The sequence below is a fragment of the Onychostoma macrolepis genome, chromosome 23, assembly GCF_012432095.1.
Source record: "Onychostoma macrolepis isolate SWU-2019 chromosome 23, ASM1243209v1, whole genome shotgun sequence".
In the NCBI taxonomy this organism is placed as follows: domain Eukaryota; kingdom Metazoa; phylum Chordata; class Actinopteri; order Cypriniformes; family Cyprinidae; genus Onychostoma; species Onychostoma macrolepis.
In genome coordinates this window covers 16642475-16656138 of record NC_081177.1, presented here as the reverse complement: position 1 = coordinate 16656138, position 13664 = coordinate 16642475, and the positions used below count along the sequence as shown (strand labels likewise).

The window sequence follows — 13664 nt, the reverse complement described above, 5'->3', positions numbered from 1 at the left end:
TTAATTCTACCTGACCTGACCTTCTAAAAATGACTTTTGTTGCTGTCATCTAATGCAGTCTGCTTGATTTAGTCATAATAATAGTATTGTTTTGACTTAATTCAGATATAAATGTTGATGATCATAAAAGCCAGTTCATTTAGATGTTACCACGTGACTAATTTTTAGGTTAAATGACAACAATGTTCTTTTTATTATAAAATGATAGTGTATTACTTTTCAATTCAAACAACATTTAATATAAGTGCAGTCCTATTTTGGTAAAAGCTATTTTGAAGATTTTAGTATTTAACAACTGCACTTCACATTTATGTAGAATGAATGACCTTTTATTTCATCATGCTCAGTTTCACTGCTGTCAAGCAAGAGGTGCTGGCAATCATAGTCATGCAAACAATAATGCTTTCATTGATAAGTCTCCCATTCAGAAATAGCCATGAGATAAGTGTGTAGTGCCCTGTAGAACAAACTTTCACCAGCTCAGTCACGTGTGGACCAACACTTTCTGGCCTATTACAAGCTGGACAAATTGCTTACAGATTAAAAAAAGAAAATTACATTTAAGACAATAAATAAGCAATGGCATAGACATATCTTTGATTTAATGAACAATACCAACCTACAGACACCCACCAAACCCACCCTGTCTTTGATCCATCGTTTGTCTGTTATTGTTTACAATGCCTATCAAAGAACATTTATTTAGTCCTGAGGAACCAACGTCAGCAGAATCTTTCCATTCTTTTTGAGGAAAAATCCTTTTTTATGATATGAAGACAATGAAAGAGAAGTTTTTTTTTCTTTTCTTTTCTTTTTTTCAATTTTACCGGACTCTTTCCTACTGTGAAGAACAAAGGCTAAGGATATGGTGTTAGAATGAAAAAACAATGACAAAGCTACCAGCACTACCAAACCTGTTCCTGTATTTACTTATATTATTATGACATTTTATTATAGACAGCTGAAACTTTCAGATCAATATTTTTTTTTTTTTTTTTTTTTGACGAAGGTGGATATTTTCATAGGCTTAGGCTATGTTCATTTCAGTTATGAAGCATTAATTACTTTGTCTGTTACCATAATAACAGTAATAGAAATTACAAAAAATCTAAAAGGGAAATTATAGAAATTATAAAAAATGAGATTATTTATTTTCGTCAACATCAAGATTAAAATATTTTACACCATTTATTCCTTGTAGTCTTGTAGTTAAAAATACATAAAATTTGCATGCCTAATAATGATTAATTACGCGTTGATAATTAAAACTATATTTTATACATATATGCATATTGTATATGGATATCTAGAAACACACTCAGGATTGTCCAGATTATAACGATTAAAAGTCGACGCATTTGAATACGAGCAGGCAATCGGGGTGTCCGTTTCCAAGCATGCCTGTGTGTACAAATCGCCATTCGGACAGAGGTAACCAAGCAACAGCCAATCAGAGCCGGTTTTAGAGAGTTTATAATAAGCGCTTTACTCCACTGATGGCAGTTGTCTGAACGCACCTGACAGACTGAAAGACGATATAAAATCGACTAACAGAAGACATGAGGGCTTCTTTCAACATGACAAATTGGATGCTACATTGTGGATTTTAAATTGTAATAATTTTCGTGCTTTTTTAAGTGGATTTTAGGACTGCAATTTTACACCACAACGAAAAGAAGAAAATAATTGTTCTGTAATTAAAAAAAAAAAAGCATTTTTAACCTGCCACTATGGAGTCTAATAAAAAGGTAATGTCATATTGCTTGTTTTATAATTCTTGTGTAGTGATATTTTGCCAGTAGTACCTGAGGAATATAACTCGAGGGGAGAGAGTTTCAGTTAAAACATCCAAGAAAGCAAAATTAGATTTGTCTTGTTCTGTCATGTAGGGGGACGAAAGTTGTTGTTTGTTTGATTAGTGACTCCAGTGGTCAAGAAAATGAAAACACACATAATTTTGCCTGACAGAACTGAAAACTCTTCAACTCTCATTTATATTTTTGAGTTGAGGTTTGGTTTGTATGCATCTGTACCTAGACAAATAGTGAAACTTTATCTTAATTTTTTTTTTTAACTTTATCTATTATCCATTTACCCATCCATCCATCCATCCATCAAACAAACAAAACCTATTTTTTGTCTCCAGCAACAAAGATCTCGTGTCATCGGTTTAAACCCTTAAGTAATGGAAATATGTGGTAAAACCTTCTAATAAGACCTCTTAGACCACAGCCTTACTCAGGGGTTTAGAGGAGAACAAGATTAATTACACCAACCCTTTGTGTCATTGACACAAGTCTCATTTATCTTGTTTGCCAGAAAAGTAAAGTGATGAAAGAGAGAAAAATGTAGTGGGTGAACAAAAAAGCGATCACTACCTCTTCTGAACAGGAGAACTGGACAGCTGCAGGGTTAGTTAAGGTCACAAAGGAAGTATTGACACCAACCTCTGCATAATTAATATTTACAGGATATTTACAGAATAAAAGAAAACCTATTTTGAGACACATCACTTTTGAAACACTTTCAGACAGAAGTCTGTTTCAAAATTGTCAAATTAATTTGTAACAATTAGAGTTTACATGTCATATTGATTCTCTTTATATTCCAAAATTAGTGCTGTCAAATGATTAATCGCGATTAATCACATCCAAAATCAAATTTTCTTTTACATAATATTTATTATGTATAGCCTATATAAATACACACACATGCATGTATATATTTTTAAAAATGTTGTTTATATATTAAATATATTTATTTTCATACATATTTACTGTATATGTGTGTGTGTGTGTGTGTGTGTGTGTGTGTGTGTGTTTATACATACATAATAAATATACACAGTACATAAACATATATTATGTAAACAAAAACTTTATTTTTGGATGAGACTAATTGCGATTAATCGTTTGACAGCACTATCCAAAATACTTTTTGTTGTTGTTGTTGTTGGATCCACCAGTACTTTGTACTTGATTAATATATATGCATATGCATTATAATAAGCACATTTTTGACGCTTGGTTTATTATAACGTGTGCTTAAGTGCACTAGAAGAGCAGTGCTCTTAAATTGAGATTATTAAGAAAAAGTGCTGCTGTAAACCCTTTGAAGTCTAAACCCCTTTGATTCAGTGGCTCAGTGGACCTTGCGTTGCTTATTAATTTTCTATATGTTCATTTCATCAGGAATGTTATGCTTCTAAGGACTTGAGACCAATGTTACTCAGTGAACATTGCTTAATGCACATCAATTTATGTTTTTATTCATGCATTCTTATTGCAACTGCAAATAATTGCATGTATTGACCTGTGCTTACATAATATTTAACAAGGTTTAAGTGTTACATGTAAGCACACGTGCTGTGGTCAAGTCAGATCTGCACAGAGCACGACAGCCAGGAGGTGCAATTGTTCCACAGCAAACCTGCCATAACAGTTAGTTTCTATTACAGGGAATGTTTGTTAAAACACAGCGTTTCTGCAGTTGGCAGGGTGGCAGATTAAAACACTATTAAAAGGCTACTGATGTAACCTTCTTAAGCTTGAAACTAACTAGTGTTTGCCTACCTAATGTATGACAAGCAGAGGATTCACAGAATAATATTCTGGCCTATATTCTCAAAACATTTAGTTTGTGGGATTTGCCTTTTTAGTAAACTGTTGTAGCTCTAAATATATACTAAAGTGTTATTTAGTGTAAGAATGCTTAAGAGCACGTATGAAATCACATACCGGGGTTAGCAGTATTTTATAGTTAATCTGACCCTACGTGCTAGTGCTCAGGATGAAGTCATTGTCTTTGAAGGCCTGTTGAGCCTGTTATGTAAAAGCCTGTGGCTGTTTGAGTGGATTGGAATAAGAGGCTGGAGTAGTCATGGTACGTGTGTGTGAGTTGGTTCAGGTGCTGCTGTAATAGGATCATACTGATAATCAACAGGGTTTCCCTCATTTGGCATCTTACACGATGCCTGCATAGTGGGTTCACAGTTCTGTGGAATAAACCGAACCATTGTTCACATGATGGTTAGAAAAAAAAGATCCCAATAATTTGAACAGTTTAAGCTATTTCATGTCTTTTTTTGGCTTTAGCAAAGCTGTAAAAGGAATGCAAAGGCCATATAGACCTGACTATTGTATAATGCATAATATTGTTATTATGCAGAGTGAAACTGCACATTCAGTACACACCTTTTTAACTCCCTTGCATGTATAAATAAATAATCAAGCTCACAAAATCTATTAGTATGTAAGCACGTTTCCACCATGGGATAAAAAAATAAATAAAATAAGAAAGGTTTATCTCACAATTCTAACTTTTTTCTTGTAATTCTGACATTTTTCTCAGAATTGCAATATATAAACAGAGTTCTGACTTTTTCCCTCACAATTCTGAATACATATTTCAATGTTAAATTTATATCTCTGTCTTTTCTCAGAATTCTGAGTTTACATTTCGCAATTCAGATTTGTTTTCTCTGATTTCTGATTTACATCTCAAAATTCAGTTGTTTTGTTTCTGCCACATAATTTTGTGAGTTCATAGCTCACAATTCAGACTTTTCTTCTCAGAATAGCAAGTTTACATCTATTATATTTATACCTTTTTAATTCTTTTCATTCCGTGGCTGAAATGGGATTTCCATATTTTAGTAATATTCCACGTCATATTATTAAATTCATAAAGTCATTATCAGCAAAATGCTCCTGCATTTCAGATTTTACTATAAACATCAATATTCTCTATCTTTTTCCTTAAAAATCAGGACTGAATGGTTAATTGTGAACCATATTAAAATATATTTAAAAATATTAAAATACGTAATTATGTTGTTCTTCTACTTTTACAGCAGTTGACGCTTCAGCTATTGATGGCTGTTGGGACTGCTGTGATCGGCTCCTTGCAGTTTGGCTACAACACAGGAGTCATCAATGCCCCTCAGAAGGTGAACAATTTTAGACATGTAACAGACAGGACATGATTTGTCATATAAGCACTTAAGTATCAGCATATTGCAATTTGACAAATTGATATATGGGTATTGTTGATGTTTGTATGTTAGTGTTATTGTGCAATGCATCTAATTTTAGATTAGCTGTAAACTGTATGCTGTATTAATCCTCCTTCTTGCGTGGCCTATTAAGATATGCAGAGCGTTCTAATAATAGACCAGCGCTACTGAAACTCTTCAGAAGAGAATCTTATAACAGCCTTTCTTACTTTCCATAAAAGGGCAAGTACAATGTTTGGCAAATAGATTTCTATTTCAAGGCTACTGTTATGTGCATCAAGTAAAAAATATTAGACTTGCCTGTGGTTTGCAAGAAATATGTTTTTTTTACAATGAATGATGAATGAATAAATGACCTTGACCTCTTAATACGTCACATCAGCTAAGGTTTCTGGATAAATCTCACATATACTTGAGAGAACTCTATTTATAGAGTGAAAATCATGTGCCATAGTTTAGTCTTTTAACAGGATAAAGAGAGAAAGTCAAAAGTCAAGGACGCATAAGAACATATGTGAAGTAATACTGTGATATTAAGATTATTAGTAAATTGCTGGTGAGCATTTTTTATATTTTTATATATTTCATATATTTAAAATGTTTTTTTGTTTGTTTGTTTTTTTTAAAGAAATCTTTATTGTCACTTTTGACCAGTTTAATGAATCCTTGCTAAATTATTTTTTTGTTTGTTTTTTAAATAAATCTGACCCCAAACTTTTGAATGGTAGTGCACATTTTCACTGTAATAGCATGCAGGAAATGTTTATGAGTGAAGAGTTTTGAATATTCTTTTAATGTCGTTTCTTTCTTGTTTCATATTTATTGAGGAAGAAACTGTTCAATCACAACAATAAGCCGAGGCCTAATCTAGATCATAAGCCTGTTTGCAGTTTTGTATGTTTGATGATTAACTTAATCAAGCTTAATTAAGCAGCTTCTTATGCAATCTGTTCGAACACTGTAGTCAGCGTGGAGTACTGCTCCCTCTGCTGACGTAATGTAGAACTGCTGCAGCAAATGACTGTTGACTTACTGTACAATATAATAAAATCATAATTTATTTAATAATAGTGTGTTAATGATTATTTTTAAAAGAAATGTTTGAATTGAAATGAAATATCAAATAAACACCCTCCCTAATGATTTTCATAGAGTATGTTCTTTTCTCTCATAGACCATCGAGGCTTTCTACAATGAGACGTGGTATAAGAGGAACTCGGAGTACATACCGACAACCACTCTAACTACACTCTGGTCTGTATCAGTGGCCATTTTCTCTGTCGGTGGCATTTTCGGCTCCTTCTCAGTTGGGCTCTTTGTAAACCGCTTTGGCAGGTAACTTAACCAACCAATTCAGAACTTTACAAATACTCATTTCTGAATTCATGTGTCTTTAAACATTTTATTTCTGATATTTTAACAGGAGGAACTCAATGCTCATTGTAAATGTTCTGGCCTTCATAGCTGCTGCTTTAATGGGCTTTTCCAAGCTGGCTGAATCCTGGGAGATGCTTATTATTGGACGCTTCATTGTAGGCCTTTACTCTGGCTTGTCCACAGGCTTTGTACCAATGTATGTAGGAGAAATCGCCCCAACTTCATTACGTGGTGCACTGGGCACACTTCATCAGCTTGGCATTGTCACTGGCATCCTCATAGCACAGGTTAATTAAAATGTTATCTTTATTATGAGACCACTTTTAGTAATCAAACTTTAAAGGCTTTTACATTGCATAGATAGGTGGGACCTTTGTGGTTTTTTGTGTATTTCATTAGAAACACTCCTGCTTTGTTCTGTAGGTCTTTGGTATGAAAGAAATAATGGGGACCCCTACAATGTGGCCCTTCCTACTTGGCTTTACTTTCATCCCAGCCATACTCCAGTGTGCCCTGCTGCCCTTCTGCCCCGAGAGCCCACGCTACCTCCTCATCAACCAGAAGGAGGAGGCCAAAGCCAAGAGTGGTGAGTTTTTAATACTCAACTTAACATGGTGCCTAGGGTTTCTCCAGTCAGCCTAACTAACTCATTTCCACAGTGCTGAAGAAGCTCCGTGGCACTGAAGATGTGGCTGAAGACATGCAGGAGATGAGGGAGGAGAGCAGGCAGATGATGAGGGAGAAGAAGGTCACTATCCCCGAGCTCTTCCGCTCATCGCTTTACCGCCAGCCCATCTTCATTGCCATCATGCTGCAGCTCTCCCAGCAGTTCTCCGGTATCAATGCTGTACGTTTTCTTTATTTCTTTATCTAGTGTTTATCAGATGATCCATCAATATACTGTTCCATCAAATTCTATTGCTTGTTGTATTAGAAATACCAGCTATAAAGATGATACATTTAATTTTACCAATATGCCGTGCAAAAATTAATATTAAAATATAATATGAATAAAAAGAATTTTGTTATTATTATTGTTATTATTAAAATTATATAGTAGTAGCATATATATATAAAGTTAAAAGTTTACATACACCTTGCAGAATCTGCAAAATGTTAATTATTTTACCAAAATAAGAGGTATCATACAAAATGCATGCTATCATTTATTTAGTACTGACCTGAATAAGATATTTCACATAAAAGATGTTTACATATAGTCCACAAGAGAAAATAATTTTGTGTATTTGAACCCTTTCCAAAAGGACTGTATGATTTGAGATCCATCTTTTCACACTGAGGACAAAAAAAATATGATATTTAGGCAAAATAAGAAAATTTACATATCTTTATTCTCTTCAAAAGTTTTCACTCGCTGGTTCTTAATGCATCATTTTTATTTCTTGAGCATCAGTGAGCATTTGAACCTTCTGTAATAGTTGCTTATGAGTAACTCAGTTGTCCACAGTGTGAAAAGATGGATCATCATACAGTCATTGTTGGAATGGGTTCAAATTCACAAAAATGCTGGAAAACCAAAGAATTTGTGGGACCTGAAGGATTTTTCTAAAGAACAGCAGGCAGTTTAACTGTTCAGGACAAACAAGGATCTCATGAACAACTATCACTTTAAACAAAAAAACACAGCTGTGGATCATCCCGGTAACAACAGTATTAAGAATCAAGTGTATGTAAATGTTCATAATTAAAACTACTACTACTGCTACTAATATTACTACTAATAAAGTTTTGTTTTAAATGATGTTTTATGGTTTAATTTTGCTTTTTTATTATTTTATTTGTTTTATGATATTCAGCAATTGGATAAAGCATGTGTCAAATGGCTGTAGCAGCAAGAGTAAATTGATGGAAAATTTCCTAAACTTTTTAATGATATGTTTATCTACAACAAATTTTTTCCCAGTTAATGATATAAATAAATGTTTTACAAAGCTAGTTAGTTGGCCATTGGTGCACGTATTAATGTTCAGCTATAGCTGTCATGTCTCTACATTAACAGTGATTTGCATGTTAAGTGCATGTAATTGTATTTTTCAGGTTTTTTATTACTCCACTCGTATATTTGAGAAAGCAGGAGTTTCTGAGCCGGTCTATGCCACCATTGGTGCTGGAGTTGTGAACACAGCATTCACAGTTGTGTCGGTAAGTTACGAACATATTTTTTTTAGGTTTTGTCCTTTGTTGAGGCGCATGACAGTGTTTTGGATGAAAATGCTTGTATCTCTCTGTAATTTAGCTGTTCATAGTGGAGCGAGCTGGTCGGAGATCACTACATCTTGTTGGGCTGATGGGAATGGCTGTGTCTTCTGTTCTCATGACCATAGCTATGGCGCTACTAGTATGTATCTACATTGATGTACTATATTTCTGTTAGTGTTCATGTGTAAACTGGTGTTTAATGGTGTTTATTCACTAATTGTCCTTTGCAGGATCAAGTGAAGTGGATGTCATATGTCAGCATTGTCGCCATCTTCAGCTTTGTGGCATTTTTCGAGATCGGACCAGGCCCAATCCCATGGTTCATTGTGGCAGAACTCTTCAGTCAAGGTCCCCGGCCTTCTGCCTTCGCTGTTGCTGGTTTCTCCAACTGGTTTGCCAACTTCTTGGTGGGAATGTGCTTCCAGTATGTTGAGGTATGGAAACATTACATAACACAGTTATAGTCTTTCTTTTCTCGTTGTTCTCACATTTCTTTAAATACTCACATTTTTTCTGTTGATAGGAACTGACAGGGCCATACGTTTTCATCATCTTCACTGTCCTCCTGCTGATATTCTTCGTCTTCACCTACTTCAAAGTTCCTGAGACCAAAGGGCGATCATTTGAAGAGATCTCTGCAAGCTTCCGCACAGGGTCGGAGAAATATACCCGAGATGATCTGAACACATTGGGAGCAGATTCCCAGCTTTGAGCTCTGTGCCACGTTTATACAGTAATGCTGTGTAGACTAACCAAGTGAGTGTCCTCGGCTATAGCACAGTGGGTATGTTCACAATGGCAAACTACCATATTACTCCTACTAGGAATGCTGTAGGCTATGCACTAGTGTTGTCACGATACTGAAATTTCTAACTTTGATATGATATTCAGTACCATTTTCGATACCACAGGAAAAAACTGGCACAACGTTAAGGGCATAACATTTTTGATTTCTATTAAAGTGCCCCTATTATGGATTTTTGAAAATTATCTTTCATGCAGTGTGTAACACAGCTCTAAGTGAATGAAAACATCCTGCAAAGTTTTAAATCTGAAAGTGCACGGTGTATAAAGTTATTGTCTCTCAGAAAAAAAGAGTTGACTGAATCATTTTTAAAACTAATCCCAAGCCGTTTCATGCTGACGTCAACATTAAACATTAGTATATTGCCTGCCCACTTGTTGGTCTTTTCGCGTTGGTCTGATTGAAAATGCAAATTCATTCTTTGCCACTAGGTGAGCTTTTGGAGCGGTAAAAATAGCGGTTTCCCCGGTAACACTGTACACAAAGCAGCACTGCGCTCACAAACGCTGCTTTATCAGGCATTACAGGCATGATGAAATGAAAATGAAATCAACCAATCAGACCAATCACCACAGATCAGCGTCACGCAAAGGAGGGCTTTGGAAAAATTAATCGTGGAGCGAATCGTTTGGGAGTCGTTGAGCAAGTAAGGTAAAAATAAATGCATATTATAAGACAACGAAAGTGTTTTTTGACCTTGCATGCATGTCAACCTGAGTCCCAAAACAAAAATATGAACCTTTCATAACCCATAATAGGGGCACTTTAAAAGATAAAAATGACAACGTTATTGAGGAATATTTTTTACAATAATGAAAACGTCTTGAGGTGGTAAAACTTACACTACACTGGAGAAAAGCTTATGGATTTGCATGATTACTTCAAATGTTTTTTAAAGAGAAGGATTATTTTTGCTATTTTATTACCCAGAATAGGGTGTTGGGACTATTATGGAATATAATAAGCACTATAAACACATGTAATGCAACATGGCATTTAATAAAATATAGAATACTGTAAAATAATATATTTTCTGCTTCGTTCTGTGATAAGAAGCCAAATCAGATCACAAAAAGTGTTGATATTGATGTTATGAAGCAAGTTTAGAGCTGGTATCGGTGTATCAATACTACAGAGACAGAGTTTTGAAACCGTGTATGATCAAAACTGTTTCATATATTTCAATATTGATATGTATCAAAAAAAATGTATATTTTTGACAACACTAGTATACAGATTTTCTGATTGCATTGAATACTCATATGACTTACTCATTTGCCAAACTGTGCAATATTTGACCAGTTCACTGCTTCTAAATAATTACTCATTATTTCACTTGACTTACAAAAGTGTGAATATTTGTTTACAAAATTGTATTAAATATTGCAAAATTGCTATATTTATTTCTGAGATGGTAACCAGACTCTTCTCTCTAATGTAAAATATGCGACACTGTGACACAGTGTACCATATTTTTGCATACTGCAGACAATTTTTACATTACATATTACGGTAACACTTTATTTTAAGGTGTCCGTAATACAGAGTAATTACATGGTTAAGTACTTAGTAGTAGCCGTTGTACTTAAACATGAAACAAAATGTACCTACCATGTAACTAAGTTATGGAACAGCCTATACTTACAGTTTGTAATTATGTAGATGTAATAAGCAGCTACTGTTACGCATATGTAACAAACCGAGTCTGTTACACAGCTACTTAAGTAAGCAAAAGATTGTTACATATGTGTTGCAGACTTTATACAACGTAATTATAATTGTAAATACACAGATATAAGCTACTTAAAATAAAGTGTATCAAGAGTTTACTTAAGTGTACTTCATGTGTACCTATACTGTACACATTATCCAGCTGCACCTTAGTTTGATTTAACCCACGAGTACACAGCTTAAATACATGCAATACCTTTCTAATTACATTAAAATTACAGAATATTACATAGGCATACGCTACTTAAAATAAAGTGTATCAAGATTGTACTTAAGTGTACAAGTAGCTGTGTAACAGACTCTGCCTGTTACATATGTGTAACAGTAGCTGCCTATTACATCTACATAATTACAAACTGTAATTATAGGCTGTTCCATAACTTAGTTACATAGTAAGTACATTTTGTTTCATGTAAGTACATTTGTTTCAACGGCTACTACTAAGTACTTAATTAGGTAATTACTCTGTATTATGTCACCTTAAAATAAAGTGTTACGCATATTACATACTGTGCGTTTTTTTTTTAAATACTATATTGTAGCAATAACATGTAGTACACAGTATGGTGTAGAATGCAGTATGCAGTATTTAGTATTCCATTCTGAACATTCCCACTGTCTTACCTCAGATACAGTAGATGAACAGTAGCACAGGAAGTTCTGCTTTTTTCCTCAAATCAACTGTTTTCGTAATTGTTTGTTTTCTCATTCTGAAATGGAGAATAGTATCTATAAATAATAATCACAATTTCTGCATGTTTAAATGCATATGAATACGATTATTGTAGATTTGTGTACTATTAGGTCATTTGAATGATTCAATTCGCACAATTCAAGTTATATTATTTTTTAGACTAGAACTTTTAACAGTTTTAACTGTTTTTGCTATTTTCCAGTCAACACATGATGAGTTCTGATATAATATGTCCTAATGTTATATCAAGTATAATGATGTCAGAAATTATTATTGTGGCAGATTATGATATATGTTTATCAATACTTGAACTGTAGCTTTACCAAGGAGTGGCAAAATTAATTAACAAAAAGAATACAAATTCACTGAATTAGGGTCTCCAATACGATGAGGTTTAATATCTTTCCAAATTGGACCAATCTTATTTTGACCTACAGCAAATGAAGTCAACTAATATATTTGTTATACTATGATATAAAAAATTATATTTTAGATTTGTGCATAATGTTTGATGTTTGTGTGATGATGAGTATTTACTATATTGTTAATTTTGCAAAAGTGCAATAATTGTTCACATCCTGTTCATTTATTCCACATATTGCTAGGCATTATGAATGAAACAGGCTTCCAATATTTCTTATGTAAAAAAAATATGTATTTTTATGTATAAGAGTGTTTTCACTTAACATGGCATAGACTGACATAGAGCCATTCATCCAGAGGATGTAAATAGGTTCAGGTTTACTAAAGCATTTTTTTTTTACTAGATGTGCTTAGTATTTTGAATTTTTTAAACTTCCTAAAAGATGAGATATGGTTTTGTTCAGTATGTCACAGAAATTTTATTAGAAATCCAAGAAAAAATGTGCCAAGACATGTCCTTGCTGGGTATCCTACTTTTTCTAAATAATCAATTCATAGTTGCAAATAAATCAAATAAACAAAACTGCAACAGAGGAACATGTGTCATTTTTGATGTTTCTGGATGTTTCTGGATCACTGTTTAGCAGAAAAGTCAAATAAAGGTGTATAAGTATTGAAATGCATAAAGCCACAATTAATCTCAACACCAAAAGATGGCAGTATTTCTCTCTACAGTAGTACTGCCTATCCACTGTCGGATGTATGAGATACATTTTTGCTTACATTGACTTCCATTATTGACAAAAAACCACGGTTAATTTATGGCTACCACGGTTTAACCATGCTTTTTGGTTTTATTAAACCATAGTTAATTTTCATAAGGGCAGGTTTGTGATGGCATGGGGGTGAGTAGCCTAAAGGATTACATAACTTTTTTGGGGTGAAATAAAAAAAAAATTTGGGGGGTTATTAAAAGTATGTTTACAGGTCAGATGCTACATTGACACAAAAATATTGTATTTATTGTTTTTAATAATTTTCTAGGTTTGTTCTTCACAAATAAAAATCACATTGTGATACACCTGTAATAAATAAAGTATAGGCCTACCACAAAGTGGCACTAATGTGACTCACATATTTTACATTATGTGAGCAATATTTGGCACAGCCTAATATTATACAGCTAGTTGTGTTAAAGGAATAGTTCACTCAAAAAATTTTATTTTGTTGGAAATTACTCAACCACGGGACATCTAAGATGTACAGTAGATGAGTTTGTTTCTTCATTGGAACTAATTTGGAGAAATTTAACATTAGCTACCGCTTGTGCAATCAATGGGTGCCGATAGAATGAGAGTTCAAACAGCAGATAAAAACGTCACAATATAAATTGTAAGCACATTTTCAGCAAATTTTTCTTTTTGGGTGAACTGTTCCTGTACTGTAAAACCTATAATGCA

General features: G+C 33.7%; 1 protein-coding gene across 2 annotated transcripts in view; it reads left to right on the top strand.

The window, feature by feature from the left end:
- The window catches only part of slc2a1a (solute carrier family 2 member 1a), a 33899-nt gene extending 22881 nt beyond the window's left edge, over nucleotides 1–11018 (top strand). The window contains exons 1-10 of one of the 2 annotated variants that reach the window (XM_058764166.1): nucleotides 1522–1748; nucleotides 4853–4948; nucleotides 6189–6349; nucleotides 6438–6678; nucleotides 6815–6977; nucleotides 7051–7238; nucleotides 8450–8554; nucleotides 8649–8750; nucleotides 8842–9045; nucleotides 9135–11018. In XM_058764166.1, coding sequence (XP_058620149.1) covers nucleotides 1731–1748; nucleotides 4853–4948; nucleotides 6189–6349; nucleotides 6438–6678; nucleotides 6815–6977; nucleotides 7051–7238; nucleotides 8450–8554; nucleotides 8649–8750; nucleotides 8842–9045; nucleotides 9135–9323 — 1467 coding nt within the window. In that variant the 5' untranslated portion in view covers nucleotides 1522–1730 and the 3' untranslated portion in view covers nucleotides 9324–11018. Of the gene's footprint in view, nucleotides 1–1521; nucleotides 1749–4852; nucleotides 4949–6188; nucleotides 6350–6437; nucleotides 6679–6814; nucleotides 6978–7050; nucleotides 7239–8449; nucleotides 8555–8648; nucleotides 8751–8841; nucleotides 9046–9134 lie in introns of those variants that run through there. The other variant, XM_058764165.1, reaches the window with a different exon arrangement.
- The last annotated feature ends 2646 nt before the right edge of the window (nucleotides 11019–13664 follow it).